Raw genomic sequence first — 18540 nt, 5'->3', positions numbered from 1 at the left:
CACAGTGGAAGACACAAATAACATGCCAGTGACTGATGGAAATGAGGCTATGACAGGTGAGGACCTTGAGAGGATTGTTATCACCAAGGAGGTAGTGATGGGCAAGCTAATGGGGCTAAAGGTAGACAAGTCTCCTGGACCTGATGGAATGCATCCCAGAGTGCTAAAAGTGATGGCTAGGGAAATTGCAAATGCACTAGTGATAATTTACCAAATTTCACTAGACTCTGGGGTGGTCCCGGCGGATTGGAAATTAGCAAACGTGACACCACTATTTAAAAAAGGAGGTAGGCAGAAAGCGGGTAATTATAGGCCAGTAAGCTTACCTTCGGTAGTAGGGAAGATGCTGGAATCTATCATCAAGGAAGAAATAGCGAGGCATCTGGATGGAAATTGTTCCATTGGGCAGACGCAGCATGGGTTCATAAAGGGCAGGTCGTGCCTAACTAATTTAGAGGAATTTTTTGAGGACATTAACAGTGCGGTAGATAATGGGGAGCCAATGGATGTGGTATATCTGGATTTCCAGAAAGCCTTTGACAAGGTGCCACACAAAAGGTTGTTGCATAAAATAAAGATGCATGGCATTAAGGGGAAAGTAGTAGCATGGATAGAGGATTGGTTAATTAATAGAAAGCAAAGAGTGGGGCTTAATGGGTGTTTCTCTGGTTGGCAATCAGTAGCTAGTGGTGTCCCTCAGGGATCAGTGTTGTGCCCACAACTGTTCACAATTTACATAGGTGATTTAGAGTTGGGGACCAAGGACAATGTGTCCAAGTTTGCAGACGACACTAAGATAAGTGGTAAAGCAAAAAGTGCAGAGGATACTGCAGAGGGATTTGGATAGGCTAAGTGAATGGGCTAGGGTCTGGCAGATGGAATACAATGTTGACAAATGTGAGGTTATCCATTTTGGTAGGAATAACAGCAAAAGGGATTATTCTTTAAATGATAAAATATTAAAACATGCTGCTGTGCAGAGAGATCTGGGTGTGCTAGTGCATGAGTCGCAAAAAGTTGGTTTACAGGTGCAACAGGTGATTAAGAAGGCAAATGGAATTTTGTCCTTCATTGCTAGAGGGATGGAGTTTAAGACTAGGGAGGTTATGCTGCAATTGTATAAGGTGTTAGTGAGGCCACACCTGGAGTATTGTGTTCAGTTTTGGTCTCCTTACTTGAGAAAGGACGTACTGGCACTGGAGGGTGTGCAGAGGAGATTCACTAGGTTAATCCCAGAGCTGAAGGGGTTGGATTACGAGGAGAGGTTGAGTAGACTGGGACTGTACTCGTTGGAATTTAGAAGGATGAGGGGGGATCTTATAGAAACATATAAGGTTATGAAGGGAATAGATAGGATAGATGCGGGCAGGTTGTTTCCACTGGCGGGTGAAAGCAGAACTAGGGGGCATAGCCTCAAAATAAGGGGAAGTAGATTTAGGACTGAGTTTAGGAGGAACTTCTTTACCCAAAGGGTTGTGAATCTATGGAATTCCTTGCCCAGTGAAGCAGTAGAGGCTCCTTCATTAAATGTTTTTAAGATAAAGATAGATAGTTTTTTGAAGAATAAAGGGATTAAGGGTTATGGTGTTCAGGCCGGAAAGTGGAGCTGAGTCCACAAAAGATCAGCCATGATCTCATTGAATGGTGGAGCAGGCTCGAGGGGCCAGATGGCCTACCTCTGCTCCTAGTTCTTATGTTCCCCGCTCTCTGTCTCTATCTCCTCTCTCTATCTCATCTCTATTGTCTCTATCTCTTCACTCCATCTCCTCTCTCTATCTCTACTATATCTCCTCTCTCTGACTCTATCTCTACTCTCTTTCTGTCCCTGTCTTTAACTCTGCTCTCTCTATCTCCTCTCTCGCTCTCTGTCCGTCTCTATCTATCCTCTCTCTCTGTCCGTCACTATCTCTCCTCTCTGTCCGTCTCTATCTCTCCTCTCTCTCTGTCCCTATCTCTATCTCTCTCCCTTCTCTCGTCGTCTCTATTTCTCCTCTCTCTGTCCGTATCTTGGGGCGGCACGGTAGCATAGTGGTTAATACTGCTGCCTCATAGCACCAGGGACCTCGGGTGACTGTCCGTGTGGAGTTTCCACTTTATCCCTGTGTCTGCTGGGTTTCCTCCGGGTGCTCCGGTTTCCTCCCACAGTCCAAAGATTAGGTGGATTGGGCATGCTAAATTGCCCCTTAGCAACCAAAGTTTTGGTGGGGATATGGGGCTAGAGCAGGGATAGGGACTAGGTAGTGTGCTCTTTGAAGGGTCGGCGCATACTCGATGGGCTGAATGGCCTCCTCCTGGTATATAGGGATTCTATGATTGTCCTCTCTCTATCTCCATCTCTATCCTCTCTGTCTCTGTCTCTCTGTCCTTATCTCCACTTTGTCCTTATCTCTTATCTCCTTTCTGCCTCTATCTCTATCCGCTTTCTCTTTCTCTCTCTCTATTCCTAACATTTCTCCTTTTATTTCTGCAGTGGTGATGGTACGATGTGTGTTTTTAATATTAAGAGGCGTCGCTTTGACCTGCAGTCAGAGTTTCAGGATGGTGATCTCACATCACTGGCTGTAATGAAGGTAAGTTCTTTCTGAATTGAAATGTGTGCAGACTGAGTACCGTCAAACTGAGGCCTAAGCCTGTTTGTCATGGAGCTGCCAGCAGGTGTGATCGGGAACAGTGTTGGCGATTAGTCAGATTATTGCTGTTTGGGCCTGAGGGCTTTACCCTCTGAACTCCCAATGGATACACAATATACCCCAGAGTTCTGCCCTTGCCGCCTGAAGCTCAGCATTGGGACAAGAGTGAGTGAGTGAGGAGAGAGCGCCCTTCCTTCTCCAAGTAATGGCCAATGAGATCAGGACAATGGGACTGGGCTCAGGACCATCTTGCCGGTGTGTTCAGGTTCACACTCTGAACTCCGATATACGGGAGTCAATGGGGATTGTGGGATTGGAGTCACCCAGAAAGGGGAAGGAAGGGCATCCGTGACTAATTGAGTTTGGATCACATGCTTTTCATGTTCAATTTCCTGATACCAGCCCACAGAGCAACAGGTTTATTCAGTTCCATTTCACAACTTGGGATTTGAATTCCTGACCTTGGAAGTTGCCAATCCACTGATTCTGTGGACTGGCTTCTCGAGATTGGACAGATATTGTAAAGTTAATCAGGTGGACCCTGATGGATTGAATAATCTTTATTTCACTTTGGTGAGTAGTTCGGGAAGACTCCTCGTTCCCCATTCCCGCCCCCGGCTCCTCCTCTATCCTGGTTTGCTGGTGGGTGCTGACTTTGTTTCTGTTTGTTATTAGCGAGGCAGTAAGGTTGTCTGCAGTTCAACCGAGGGAATGATCTACCTCTTCAACTGGGATGGGTTTGGAGCCACCAGTGATCGCTTCTTGGTGCCGGGTGAATCCATTGACTGTGTTGTGCCCATCACTGATAGCATTGTGTGCGCTGCGTCTATGGATGGAGTCATCAGGTGAGAGCAATGGTCTGTAGCGGCAACTCCTCCTACACCATATCACCAGTTACATACTCACTGAACCATTAACCCTTATCGCGCGGTGTCACATCACACCAGCTATACTACCCACTGTATCATGTAGTGTCACACTCCCATTGTACCCCAGCATACTACCCATCGAGGACATGGACATCAAGGGGGTGAATTTCGGACAGCATCCTGGCTGTTGCTTCCATCAATTTTCTTTGTTGCCCTCAATTCAAACTTTATTGGCTAAGTAAATAAACATCTCTGTCTAAAGATGGACAGATAAACTGATTAATTGAACCTGGTTTCAGCTCTTGGCTAAAGGTACCACAGCCGGGCAAAGTGCAACCATTGTCCATATCCCTGCGATGAGGATTATTAACATTGTACATGTTGCTCGAAGTGGAGTTGATGTTTAGCAGCTTTTACTGCAGAAGGAGCTGGGAGCAGATGGAATGTAGGTCATCTGATCAGATGGCCACTGTGGGTCAAAGGTTAAAAGATTATCAACTTTTTGTAAAGTTGCTCAGCAGGGGAGGGCAAAGTGCAGGAGAGCGATAGTTATAGGGGACGCTATAGTAAGGGGCACAGATAGGCGCTTCTGTGGACGTGAAGGAGACTCCAGGATGGTATGTTGCCTCCCTGCTGCCAGGGTCAAGGATGTCTCAGAACGAACACAGGAAATCCTGAAAGGGGAGGGTGAACAGCCAGAGATTGTAGTACACATAGGTACTAATGACACAGGCAGGAAGAGTGATGAGGTCCTGCAGAAGGAGTTCAGGGAGTTAGGCAATAAGTTAAAAATCAGGACCTCGAGGGTTGTCATGTCAGGATTACTCCCTGTGCCATGTACCAATGAGGCTAGAAATAGGAGGATAGTGCAGCTAAATACGTGGCTCAACTGGTGGTATAGGAGGGAGGGTTTCAAATTTCTGGACCACTGGATTTCTGGACCACTGGGATCTCTTCCGGGGCAAGTGGGACCTGATGTGTTGGATAGGGTGGGTTGATGTGGACTGCATTTAATGCAGTGTTGCGAGAGACAGACCTCCAACACTTGATAAGATGCAACACGATTTTATTTAACATCTAAACTATTATACGTGTTCAACTGTGGGTTGACACTATGCTGACTTGACTGGAGACCTGATACTAGCCTAACCAGATTTGGTGTTTGCACTGGCCAGCTCACGAACTCTGACTGTCTCAGAAGCTGGGTCCCGAGAGAGCGGGAAAACTGGTGTCCTCTGGCTTTATAGTGGTCGTGGCCTCTCTGGTGATTGGCTGCTCTGTTTTGTGTGCTTACTGGTCATCCTGTGTGTCAATCACTACCTGTCTGCACTCCATTATATACATAGATGTATATTATGACAGGACCTGTGCAAGAAGGACGGGTTGCATCTAAACTGGAGGGACACCAATATCCTGGCTGGTAGAATTGCTGGAGTCACTCAGGAGGAATTAAACTAGTATGGAAGGGGGGTGGAGTTTAGAAGGTGTAATAACTGAAGGGGAAATAGAGAACCAAAATAAGAGAACCACATCACCCTGTCTGCTCAAACGCATTGGTTTGAAGTGTATTTGTTTCAACGCCAGAAGTACAGCGGGTAAAGCAGATGAACTTGAAGCACTTGTTAGTACTTGGAATTATGATGTGGCTTTCACAGAAACGTGGTTAAAGGAAGGACAGGATTGGCAGCTGAACATTGGAGGACATAGATACTTCAGGAGAGATGGAGGGGGATGTAAAAGGGGTGAGCAGTAGCATTACTGGTTAAGGAGAATATTATAGCCGTATTACGGGAGGACACCTCAGAGGGCTCATACAATGAGGCAAACTGGGTAGACCTCAGGAACAGGAACGGGACAATCACAATATTGAGGATTTATGGGGCGGCACGGTTGCTCAGTGGTTAGCACTGCTGCCTCACGGCGCTGAGGACCCGGGTTCGAATCCCGACATGGGTCACTGTCCGTGTGGAGTTTGCACATTCTCCCCGTGTCTGCATGGGTTTCACCCCCAACCCAAAGATGTGCAGGGTAGATGGATTGGCCCACACTACATCGCCCCTTAATTGGAAAAAAATAATTGGGTACTCTAAATTTATTTTTAAAAAGTTAAAATAAATTTAGAGTACCCAACTCATTTTTTTAAAAAAAATGTTGGGGATTTATTACAGGCCCCCCAACTGCCAGCGAGAGATAGAGGAGCAGGTAGGTAGAGAGATTTTGGATAGGTGCAAAAGTAACAGGGTTGTTGTGGTAGGGGATTTTACCTTCCCCTGTATTGACTGGGACTCACTTAGTGCTAAGGGCTTGGATGGGGCAGAGTTTGTAAGGTGTATCCAGGAAGCCTTGATGCAATATGTAGATAGTCCAACTAGGGAAGGAGCAATACTGGATCTGGTATTGGGGAATGAGCCTGGACAGGTGGTTGAGGTTTCAGTAGGGGAACATTTTGGGAGTAGTGACCACAATTCCGTATGTTTTTGGGGTACTTTTGGACAGGGATGAGGGTAACCCTCGTGTTAAGGTGCTAAACTGGGGAAAGGCAAATTATGATATTAGACAGGAATTGAAGAATTTGGATTGGGTGCGGCTGTTGGATAATAAATCAACATCGGACATGTGGGAATCTTTCAAGCGACAGTTGATTAGGATTCAGGAAAGTCACGTGAGAGAACGAAGGATAAGGATGGGAAGGTAGGAAGCCTTAGATAATGAGGAATATTGTGAATCTCGTCAAAAAGAAAAAGTAGACTTTTGTACAGTCTGGAAGGGTGGAGACAGTCAAAACCCTTGAGGAATAGAAAGGTACTTAAGTGGGAAATTTGGAAAGGTGATGAAAAGTTCTTGGCAAGTAGGATTAAGGTGAATCCCAAAGCTTTTTATTCATATGTGAAAAGCAAGAGGATGGCCAGGGAAAGGATTGGACCATTTAAGGACAGTGGAGGGAAATCTATGTGTTGAGCCAGAGGAAATGGGCGAGGTACTAAATGAATACTTTGCAGCAGTGTTCACCAAAGAAAGGGACTTTATAAGACATAGGAGCAGACTTGGCCCATCGAGTCTGCTCCACCATTCAATCATGGCTGATATTTTCTCGTCCCCATTCTCCTGCCTTCTCCCCATAACCCCGATCCCCTTATTGATCAAGAACCTATCTATCTCTGTCTTAAAGACACTCAGTGATTTGGCCTCCACAGCCTTCTGCGGTAAAGAGTTCCACAGATTCACCATCCTCTGATGAAGAAATTCCTCCTCATCTCTGTTTTAAAGGATCGCCCCTTTAGTCTGAGATGGTGTCCTCTGGTTCTAGATTTTCCTACAAGTGGAAACATCCTCTCCACTTCCACTCTATCCAGGCCTCGCAGTATCTTGTAAGTTTCAATAAGATCCTCGCTCATCCTTCTAAACTCCAACGAGTACAGACCCAGAGTCCTCAACCGTTCCTCATACGACAAGTTCTTCTTTCCACGGATCATTCTTGTGAACCTCCTCTGGATCCTTTCCAAGGCCACCACATCCTTCCTTAGATACGGGGCCCAAAACTGCTCATAATACTCCAAATGGGGTCTGACCAGAGGCTTGTACAGCCTCAGAAGTACATCCCTGGTGTTGTATTCTAACCCTCTTGACATGAATGCTAGATCGCAGAAGACTGAAGAATAGCTAATGTGATACCACTGTTTAAGAAAGGTAGCAGGGATAATCCTGGAAACTAGGCCACTGATCCTCATGCCGGTACTGGGTAAATTATTGGAGAGAATTCTCAGGGTCAGGATTTATACCCATTTGGAAACAAATGGACTCATTAGCGATGGACAGCATGGTTTTGTGAAGGGGAGGTCGTGCCTCATTAACTTGATCAAATTTTTGAGGAGGTGACAAAGATGATTGATATGGGGAAGGCAGTGGATGTTGTTTACGTGGACTTCAGTAAAGCTTTTGACAAGGTGCCTCATTGCAGATTGGTACAAAAGGTGAAGTCACACAGGATCAGAGGTGAGGTGTAAGATGGATAATTCAGTAAGTTTTAAAGTGCTGGTGGACAAGGATAAGAGTGGTCCAATTCAGTAAGTTTTAAAGTGCTGGTGGACAAGGATAAGAGTGGTCCTAGGATGAATGTGCTAAATTGGGGGAAGGCTAATTATAACAATATTAGGCGGGAACTGAAGAACATAGATTGGGGGCAGATGTTTGAGGGCAAATCAACATCTGACATGTGGGAGGCTTTCAAGTGGCAGTTGAAAGGAATTCAGGACCGGCATGTTCCTGTGAGGAAGAAGGATAAATACGGCAATTTTCGGGAACCTTGGATAACGTGAGATATTGTAGGCCTCGTCAAAAAGAAAAAGGAGGCATTTGTCAGGGCTAAAAGGCTGGGAACAGACGAAGCCTGTGTGGAATATAAGGAAAGTAGGAAGGAACTTAAGCAAGGAGTCAGGAGGGCTAGAAGGGGTCACAAAAAGTCATTGGCAAATAGGGTTAAGGAAAATCCCAAGGCTTTTTACACGTACATAAAAAGCAAGAGGGTAGCCACGGAAAGGGTTGGCCCACTGAAGGATAGGCAAGGGAATCTATGTGTGGAGCCAGAGGAAATGGGCGAGGTACTAAATGAATACTTTGCATCAGTATTCACCAAAGAGAAGAAATTGGTAGATGTTGAGTCTGGAGAAGGGTGTGTAGATAGCCTGGGTCACATTGAGATCTAAAAAGACGAGGTGTTGGGTGTCTTAAAAAATATTAAGGTAGATAAGTCCCCAGGGCCTGATGGGATCTACCCCAGAATACTGAAGGAGGCTGGAGAGGAAATTGCTGAGGCCTTGACAGAAATCTTTGGATCCTCACTGTCTTCAGGTGATGTCCCGGAGGACTGGAGAATAGCCAATGTTGTTCCTCTGTTTAAGAAGGGTAGCAAGGATAATCCAGGGAACTACAGGCCGGTGAGCCTTACTTCAGTGGTAGGGAAATTACTGGAGAGAATTCTTCGAGACAGGATCTACTCCCATTTGGAAGCAAATGGACGTATTAGTGAGAGGCAGCATGGTTTTGTGAAGGGGAGGTCGTGTCTCACTAACTTGATAAGAGTTTTTCGAGGAGGTCACTAAGATGATTGATGCAGGTAGGGCAGTGGATGTTTTCTATATGGACTTCAGTAAGGCCTTTGACAAGGTCCCTCGTGGTAGACTAGTACAAAAGGTGAAGTCACACAGGATCAGGGGTGAGCTGGCAAGGTGGATACAGAACTGGCTAGGTCATAGAAGGCAGAGAGTAGCAATGGAAGGATGCTTTTCTAATTGGAGGGCTGTGACCAGTGGTGTTCCACAGGGATCAGTGCTGGGACCTTTGCTGTTTGTAGTATATATAAGCGATTTGGAGGAAAATGTAACTGGTCTGATTAGTAAGTTTGCAGACGACACAAAGGTTGGTGGAATTGCGGATAGCGATGAGGACTGTCAGAGGATACAGCAGGATTTAGATTGTTTGGAGACTTGGGCGGAGAGATGGCAGATGGAGTTTAATCCGGACAAATGTGAGGTAATGCATTTTGGAAGGTCTAATGCAGGTAGGGAATATACAGTGAACGGTAGAACCCTCAAGAGTATTGAAAGTCAAAGAGATCTAGGAGTACAGGTCACAAGGGGCAACACGGGTGGAGAAGGTAGCCAAGAAGGCATACGGCATGCTTGCCTTCATTGGCCGGGGCATTGAGTATAAGAATTGGCAAGTCATGTTGCAGCTGTATAGAATCTTAGTTAGGCCACACTTGGAGTATAGTGTTCAATTCTGGTCGCCACACTACCAGAAGGATGTGGAGGCTTTAGAGAGGGTGCAGAAGAGATTTACCAGAATGTTGCCTGGTATGGAGGGCATTAGCTATGAGGAGCGATTGAATAAACTCGGTTTGTTCTCACTGGAACGAAGGAGGTTGAGGGGCGACCTGATAGAGGTCTACAAAATTGAGGGGCATAGACAGAGTGGATAGTCCGAGGCTTTTCCCCAGGGTAGAGGGGTCAATTGCTAGGGGGCATAGGTTTAAGGTGAGAGGGGCAAGGTTTAGAGTAGATGTACGAGGCAAGTTTTTTACGCAGAGGGTAGTGGGTGCCTGGAACCCGCTACCGGAGGAGGTGGTGGAAGCAGGGACGATAGTGACATTTAAGGGGCATCTTGACAAATACATGAATAGGATGGGAATAGAGGGATACGGACCCAGGAAGTGTAGAAGATTGTAGTTTAGTCGGGCAGTATGGTCGGCACGGGCTTGGAGGGCCGAAGGGCCTGTTCCTGTGCAGTACATTTCTTTGTTCTTTGATACAGAACTGGCTCGGTCACAGAAGGCAAAGGGGTAGCATTAGAAGGGTATTTTTCTGAATGGAAGGTTGTGACTAGTGGTATTCCACAGGGATCTGTGCTGGGGGCCTCTGTTGTTTGTAGTATACATAAACTATTTGGAGGAAAATGTAGCTGGTCTGATTAGTAAGTTCGGGGATGACACCGAGGTTGGAGTGGCAGATAGTGTTCAGGATGTCAGAAGATACAGCAGGACATAGATAGGTTGGAGACTTGGGCAGAGAAATGGTAAATGGAGTTTAATCCGGACAAATGTGGGGTAATGCATTTTGGTAGGTCTAACGTAAAATGGGAAGTATACATTAAATGGCAAAACTCTTAGGAATGTAGAAGGTCAGAGATCTGGGTGTGCAGGTCAACACAAGTGGACAAGGTAGTCAAGAAAGCATACAGAATGCTTGCCTTCATTGGGCAGGTCTTGAGTATAAAAACTGGCAAGTCATGCTACATAGAACCTTGGTACAGCTGCACTTGGAATATTGCGCACAATTCTGGTCTCCACACTACCAGAAGGATGTGGAGGCTTTGGAGAGGGTGCAGAGGAGGGTTACCAGGATGTTGCCTGGTCCAGAGGGTGTTAGCTATTTGAAGAGGCTGAATAGACTCAGACTGTTTTCATTAGAAAGACGGAGGTTGAGGGTGACCTGATAGAGGTCTACAAGATTATGAGGGGCATGGATAGAGGGGATGGGCAGGCACTCTTTCCCAGGGTGGAGGGGCCAGTCACCAGGGGGCACACGTTTAAGATCCATGGGGCAAAATTTAGAGGAGATGTGCGAGGCAGGTTTTTTGTAACTGTGTGTGATGCTCCTGTGACTGTGTGTGTGTATGGTGTTCCTATAACCCTGTGTGTGTGTTGCTCCTGTGACTGTGTGTGCGTGTGTGCCCGGTGTTCCTGTAACTGTCTGTGTGTGGTGCCCCTGAAATTGTCTGTGTGTCTGGTGTTCCTGTAAGTGTGTGTGTGTGTATCTTGTATTCCTGTAACTGTGTGTATGTGTGTGTGGTGCTCCTGTAACTGTGTGTATGTGTGTGTGGTGCTCCTGTAACTGTGTGTATGTGTGTGTGGTGCTCCTGTGTGTGTGTGTGATGTTCCTGTAACTGTGAGTGTGGTGATCCTCTAACTGTGTGTGTGTGTGTGTGTAGTGCCCCTGTAACTGTGTGTGTGTGTGGGGGGGGGGGGGAGGTTTTGTGCCCCTGTAACTGTGTGTGTGTGTGTAGTGTTCCTGTAACTGTGTGTGTGGTGCCCCTGTAACTGTGTGCGTGTGTGTGTGTGTGTGTAGTGGTCCTGTAACTGTGTTGGGAGGGGGGGGGTTATGAGTGATGCCCCCGTAACTGTGTGTGTGGTGCCGCTGTAACTATGTGTGTGATGCTCCTGTAACTGTGTGTGGTGCTCATGTAACCGTGTGTGTGTAGTGCCCCTGTAACTGTGTGTGTGGTGCTCCTGTAACTGTGGGTGGTGCTCATGTATCTGTGTGTGGTGATGCCCCTGTAACTATGTGTGTCTGGTGCCCCCGTAACTGTGTCTGTATGTGTGTGATGCTCCTGTAACTGTGGTCTGTCTGTGTGGTGCTCCTGTAACGGTGTTTGTGTGTGTGTGTGTGTGTGTGTGTGTGTGTGTGTGTGTGTGTGTGTGGGGGGGGGGGGGGGAAGTTTTGTGCTCCTGTAACTGTGTGGTGATGCCCCTGTACCTATGTGTGCCTGGTGCCCCCGTAACTGTGTCTGTGTGTGTGTGATGCTCCTGTAACTGTGGTCTGTCTGTGTGGTGCTCCTGTATGTGTGTGTGTGTGGGGGGGGGGGGGGGGGGGGGGGGGGGAGGTTTTGTGCTCCTGTAACTGTGTTTGTGATGCCCCTGTAACTGTGTGCGTGTGTGTGAATGTAGTGGTCCTGTAACTGTGTTTTGGGGGGGGGGGGAGGTTTTGTGCTCCTGTAACTGCGTTTGTGATGCCCCTGTAACTGTGTGCGTGTGTGTGAATGTAGTGGTCCTGTAACTGTGTTTTGGGGGGGGAGGTTTTGTGCTCCTGTAACTGCGTTTGTGATGCCCCTGTAACTGTGTGCGTGTGTGTGAGTGTAGTGGTCCTGTAACTGTGTTTGGGGGGGGGTATGAGTGATGCCCCCCGTAACCTTGTGTGTGTGGGTGGTGCTCCTGTAACCGTGTGCATATGTGTGGGTGGGTGGGGCTCCTGTAACTGTGTGTGTGTGGTGCCCCTGTAACTGTCTGTGTGTGTGTGAGGGCGGTGCTCCTGTAACTGTGTGTGTGTGTGTATGTATGGTTCCCCTGTAACTGTGTGTGTGGGGGGTGCCCCCCTGTCACTGTGTGTGTGTGGTGCTCCTGTAACACTGGGTGGTGCCCTCTGTAACTGTGTGTGTGTGGTGCTCCTGTTACTGTGTGTGTGATGCTCCTGTCACTGTGTGTGTGTGTGTGTGTGTGGTGCTCCTGTAACTGTGTGTGTGTGTGTGATGTCCTCGTAGCTGTGTATGGGTGGTGTCCCCCGTAACTGTGTGTAGTGCTCCTGTCACTGTGTGTGTAGTGCTCCTGTCACTGTGTGTGTGATGCTCCTGTCAGTGTGTGTGTGTGTGTGTGGTGCTCCTGTAACTGTGTGTGTGTGTGTGTGTGTGTGTGGTGCTCCTGTGTGTGTGTGTGTGTGATGTTCCTGTAACTGTGAGTGTGGTGCTCCTGTCACTGTGTGTGTGTGGTGCTCCTGTAACTGTGTGTGTGTATGTATGTGTGGTGCTCCTGTGTGTGTGTGTGTGTGATGTTCCTGTAACTGTGAGTGTGGTGCTCCTGTAACTATGTGTGTGATGCTCCTGTAACTGTGTGTGGTGCTCATGTAACCGTGTGTGTGTAGTGCCCCTGTAACTGTGTGTGTGGTGCTCCTGTAACTGTGGGTGGTGCTCATGTATCTGTGTGTGGTGATGCCCCTGTAACTGTGTGTGTCTGGTGCCCCCGTAACTGTGTCTGTGTATGTGTGATGCTCCTGTAACTGTGGTCTGTCTGTGTGGTGCTCCTGTAACGGTGTGTGTGTGTGGGGGGGGTTTGTGCTCCTGTAACTGTGTGTGTGATGCCCCTGTAACTGTGTGTGTGAGTGTAGTGGTCCTGTAACTGTGTTTGGGGGGGGGGGGGGGGGCTGTATGAGTGATGCCCCCCGTAACCTTGTGTGTGTGGGTGGTGCTCCTGTAACCGTGTGCATATGTGTGGGTGGGTGGGGCTCCTGTAACTGTGTGTGTGGTGCCTCTGTAACACTGTGGGTGGTGCCTCTGTAACTGTGTGTGTGTGTGTATGGTTCCCCTGTAACTGTGTGTGTGGGGGGTGCCCCCCTGTAACTGTGTGTGTGTGGTGCTCCTGTAACACTGTGGGTGGTGCCTCTGTAACTGTGTGTGTGTAGTGCTCCTGTCACTGTGTGTGTGATGCTCCTGTAACTGTGTGTGTGTGTGTGTGGTGCCCCCGTAGCTGTGTATGGGTGGTGTCCCCCGTAACTGTGTGTAGTGCTCCTGTCACTGTGTGTGTGTGTGTGTGTGTGTGTGTGTGTGTGTGTGTGTGGTGCTCCTGTAACTGTGCGTGTGGTGTGTGTGTATGTATAATATATATATAATATTTATGTAATACAAAGAACAAAGAAATGTACAGCACAGGAACAGGCCCTTCGGCCCTCCAAGCCCGTGCCGACCATGCTGCCCGACTAAACTACAATCTTCTACACTTCCTGGGTCCGTATCCTTCTATTCCCATCCTATTCATATATTTGTCAAGATGCCCTTAAATGTCCCTATCGTCCCTGCTTCCACTACCTCCTCCGGTAGCGAGTTCCAGGCACCCACTACCCTCTGCGTAAAAAACTTGCTTCGTACATCTACTCTAAACCTTGCCCCTCTCACCTTAAACCTATGACCCCTAGTAATTGATCCCTCTACCCTGGGGAAAAGCCTCTGACTATCCACTCTGTCTATGCCCCTCATAATTTTGTATACCTCTATCAGGTCTCCCCTCAACCTCCTTCGTTCCAGTGAGAACAAACCGAGTTTATTCAATCGCTCCTCATAGCTAATGCCCTCCATACCAGGCAACATTCTGGTAAATCTCTTCTGCACCCTCTCTAAAGCCTCCACATCCTTCTGGTAGTGTGGCGACCAGAATTGAACACTATACTCCAAGTGTGGCCTAACTAAGGTTCTATACAGCTGCAACATGACTTGCCAATTCTTATACTCAATGCCCCGGCCAATGAAGGCAAGCATGCCGTATGCCTTCTTGACTACCTTCTCCACCTGTGTTGCCCCTTTCAATGACCTGTGGACCTGTACTCCTAGATCTCTCTGACTTTCAATACTCTTGAGGGCTCTACCATTCACTGTATATTCCCTACCTGCATTAGACCTTCCAAAATGCATTACCTCACATTTGTCCGGATTAAACTCCATCTGCCATCTCTCCGCCCAAGTCTCCAGACAATCTAAATCCTGCTGTATCCTCCGACAGTCCTCATCGCTATCCGCAATTCCACCAACCTTTGTGTCGTCTGCATATAATATAAAGTGTTTCTGCCTATCTGCATGTGTGAGGAATCTTGTAACTTTGTATTCACCTTTTCCAGGGCTGTGAATATTTTACCTAATCGAGTGATTGGGAGTGTGGGACAGCACATTGGAGAACCTGTCGAACAGATAGCCAAGTCCAGAGAGGGTCGATTCCTGGCCAGCTGTGCCCATGATCAGAAGGTGAAGTTTTGGGATATTTCTGATCTCCATGGGGTTGTCATTGATGACTACAGAAGGCGAAAGAAACGTGGGAAGTTGAAGTCACTGAGCAGGAAGGCGTTTGGTTGTGGAAGTGACTTTTTTGCTGATCTTAAGGAAGGAGGTGAGGGGGCCGAGGAAGAGGGTGAAGAGAAGGACAGCGAGAGTGACTGAGAGCAGACCTCCCCGGCCTGCTCACTGCTCAGCAGGCAGGATCGCAGGCCTCTCAGCCTCCGTCACATGTGGGAGGCCCCTAAACCTGTACAGAGTCTGAGTGAACCGGGAATCACCTTGACATCTTTGAAAAGCATTTTCAGTTCAATTTATATTTTTGTCCTGCAGGCTGTGAGGGGAAGTCTCTGTGAACTGGGGGGGGGGGGGGGGGGGGGGGGGGCATCACAGCTGACCCAACCTTGCCACTCCCTCCCCCCCTTCTCCCAGCCCATCACGCTCTCAGCTATTGACCCTCAGCAACCAGCTGCCATTTTCCACCCCAAGTTTGAGGTTAGAGAGTGAGCTCTGACTGCCCATTGGCCAATTCATTACTGTTCTGGCTCTCAGTAGGGGTGAAATCTGGGCTCTGGTCCAGTCCAGACCAATCCACTGTCCAGTTCAATCCAATCCAGTTTGGGCTCTGGGTCCAGTCCCGTCGGTTCTCGGTCCCTGGCCTGGCCTGAGCTGAAGCAGTGTCAGTTTACCAGCAGGTGGCACTCTTACCCCACTGAACTCATTTAGATCATCTAAACCAGAGTTTCCCAACCTTTACCAGTCACAGAATCCATTTGACCTCCCAAGAGTACTGAAGGAACCTCTGAGAAACATTCTTATTGCGTTGAAGAGCCAACACACAAAAATTATTGTTTTCACGCAATGGGGACAAACATAAAAAAACATAATTTGTAAAAGTATTTCTGTTTATATGGATACAATAATCATTATTAAAAAGTTCTTATTAATAAAAAATTCTTAGATCTCACGTATTTGTCATTTTAATGCGAGGGGTGTTGCTGTTTCTTTGATTCAAATGAGAAGAGTGCAGCTGGAATGAAGGATTCTCATATTGGAGACACACTCCCCTCTCTCACAGACATTCCCCTCTCTCTCTCACACACACACTGTGGTGGTATGTATTAGGGGTAATATGGTACCTGTGAAGCCGAGAGGCTATTGGCTGACAGGTCCCGGGTCCTGGTTGGATCTGCCGACTTCTGGCTCCTCCCTGAAGGCAGAGTATAAGAGCTTGAGTTCTCCCTGCAGCCTCATTCTGTTACTGAGCTGCTGGGGAACAAGTCTCGCTTAATAAAGCCTAGATAGACTTCATTGCTTCTCGTCTCGCGTAAGTCATTGTGCGCTACAATTTATTAAGCGAGCTTAAAAGACGATGGAGCTCCGGATCGCTCCGGAGTGCCTGCGGATCAGCCCCCATGCAGCAAACTCGGCGGCCGTGTTCAAACACTGGCTAGCATGCTTCGAAGGTTACCTTCGAACGGCCCCCGGCCAGATCACGGAAGAGCAGAAAATGCAGGTCCTGCATTCGAGGGTAAGCCCGGAGATTTACTCGCTTATAGAAGACGCGGAGGATTTCCCGACGGCGCTCGCGTTGCTGAAGGGCATCTACATTCGGCCCATAAACCAGGTCTACGCACGCCACCAACTCGCGACGAGACGGCAAAATTCCCGGAAAATCGCTCGACGAATTCTACGGCGCGCTGCTGATTTTGGGACGAAATTGCAACTGCCCGCCGGTGAACGCGATCGAGCACACGGACCTGCTAATTCGAGATGCATTCGCGGCAGGTATGAACTCTCCCCAAATTCGTCAGAGACTTTTAGAAAGAGAGTCGCTAGGACTCTCAGAGGCACGGGCCCTGGTGGCCTCCCTTGATGTGGCCTCCCAAAACGCCCGCGCCTACGGCCCCGACCGCGCGGCAGCCCCTTGGGCTCCGTGGACCCCCGTTGCAACCGACTCCCCGGCACCCCCCACCCCCCCCGCAAGCTTGCGCGGTTAGAGCGCCAGACCATCCCGGGGGGGGGGGGGCCCGCTGCTACTTTTGCGGGCTGGCAAAACACCCCCGGCAGCGCTGCCCGGCCCGCGCAGCTGCTTGTAAAAGCTGCGGCAAAAAGGGCCATTACGCGGCAGTGCGCCGGTCCCGGGGGGTCGCCGCAATCCCCAGAGAAGAACGAGGACAACACATCCCAAACACCCCCCCCACGACACTACTGCCACGACTGGCTTCGGTGACACTGGATCAATCGCGGCCCCGCACGCTCCAAACGACGATGACAACGGTGCTGGTCAACGGATACGAGACGCCATGTTTGATCGACTCCGGGAGCACGGAAAGTTTTATTCACCCAGATACGGTAAGACACTGTTTTCTGTCCATCCATCCAAGCACGCAAAAGATTTCCCTAGCTGCAGGATCCCACTCAGTGGAGATCAAAGGGTTCTGCATCGCGAACCTAACGGTGCAAGGGAGGGAGTTTACGAACTACAGGCTCTATGTCCTTCCCCAACTCTGCGCGCCCACATTACTGGGATTAGATTTTCAGTGTAACCTCCACAGCCTAACATTCCAATTCGGCGGCCCAATACCCCCACTCACTATCTGCGGCCTCGCAACCCTCAAGGTTGAACCGCCGTCCTTGTTTGCAAACCTCACCCCGGATTGCAAACCCATCGCCACTAGGAGCAGACGGTACAGCGCCCAGGACCGGACGTTTATCCGGTCTGAAGTCCAGCGGTTGCTGAAGGAAAGTATAATCCAGGCCAGCAATAGTCCCTGGAGAGCCCAGGTGGTAGTCGTGAAGACCGGGGAGAAGCAAAGGATGGTCGTGGACTATAATCAGACCATCAACAGGTACACGCAGCTAGATGCGTACCCTCCCCCCCCCCCCCGCATATCCGACATGGTCAATGGGATTGCACAGTACAAGGTCTTTTCCACCGTGGACCTCAAGTCCGCATACCACCAGCTCCACATCCGCCCAGGTGACCGCAAGTACACCGCCTTCGAGGCAGACGGGCGGCTATACCATTTCCTAAGTGTCCCATTTGGCGTCACGAACGGGGTCTCGGTCTTCCAACGGGAGATGGACCGAATGGTTGACCAGCACGGGTTGCAGGCCACGTTCCCGTATCTCGACAACATAACCATCTGCGGCCACGATCAGCAGGACCACGACGCCAACCTCCAAAAGTTCCTCCAGACCGCTAACGCCCTGAACCTCTCATATAACGAGGAAAAATGCGTTTTTAGCACAAACCGTTTGGCCATCCTGGGATACGTAGTGCGCAATGGGGTGATAGGCCCCAACCCCGAACGCAAGCGCCCCCTTATGGAATTTCCCCTCCCCCACTGCTCCAAAGCCCTGAAACGTTGCCTGGGCTTCTTTTCATATTACGCCCAGTGGGTCCCCCAGTACGCAGACAAGGCCCGCCCGCTAATACCGTCCACTGCCTTCCCCCTGTCGACAGAGGCCCGCCAGGCCTTCAGCCGCATCAAAGCGGATATCGCAAAGGCCACGATGCGCACCATCGACGAGTCCCTCCCCTTCCAGGTCGAGAGCGACGCATCCAATGTAGCTCTGGCGGCCACTCTTAACCAAGCGGGCAGACCCGTGGCCTTTTTCTCCCGGACCCTCCACGCCTCAGAAATCCGCCACTCCTCAGTGGAAAAGGAAGCCTAAGCCATAGTGGAGGCATTACCTGGCCGGCAGGAGATTCACTCTCCTCACCGACCAACAGTCGGTAGCCTTTATGTTCGATAATGCTCAGCGGGGCAAAATTAAGAATGACAAGATCTTAAGGTGGAGAGCTGGATCGAGCTCTCCACCTATAACTATGAAATCTTGTATAGTCCCGGAAAGCAGAACAAGCCGTCCGATGCCCTATCCCGCGGCACATGTGCCAACGCACAAATAGACCGTCTCCAAGCCCTCCACGAGGACCTCTGCCACCCGGGGGT

At 49.1% G+C, this 18540-nt stretch overlaps 1 protein-coding gene and 1 long non-coding RNA gene across 4 annotated transcripts in view; one reads left to right on the top strand and one right to left on the bottom strand.

The window, feature by feature from the left end:
* Positions 1–15548, top strand: part of wdr55 (WD repeat domain 55) — a 165108-nt gene extending 149560 nt beyond the window's left edge. For all 3 annotated transcript variants that reach the window (XM_072482905.1, XM_072482904.1, XM_072482902.1), the window contains 3 exons: positions 2471–2570; positions 3306–3475; positions 14431–15548. In XM_072482905.1, the coding sequence (XP_072339006.1) occupies positions 2471–2570; positions 3306–3475; positions 14431–14746 (586 nt within the window). In that variant the 3' untranslated portion in view covers positions 14747–15548. The remainder of the gene's footprint in view (positions 1–2470; positions 2571–3305; positions 3476–14430) is intronic.
* The window catches only part of LOC140395304 (uncharacterized), a 242452-nt gene that overhangs the window by 112358 nt on the left and 111554 nt on the right, over positions 1–18540 (bottom strand). The gene's annotated exons all lie outside the window — the stretch shown is intronic.

The sequence above is a fragment of the Scyliorhinus torazame genome, chromosome 18 (genome assembly GCF_047496885.1).
Source record: "Scyliorhinus torazame isolate Kashiwa2021f chromosome 18, sScyTor2.1, whole genome shotgun sequence".
In the NCBI taxonomy this organism is placed as follows: domain Eukaryota; kingdom Metazoa; phylum Chordata; class Chondrichthyes; order Carcharhiniformes; family Scyliorhinidae; genus Scyliorhinus; species Scyliorhinus torazame.
The sequence above is the reverse complement of the archived record's forward strand: the minus strand, read 5'-3'. Positions and strand labels throughout refer to the sequence as shown.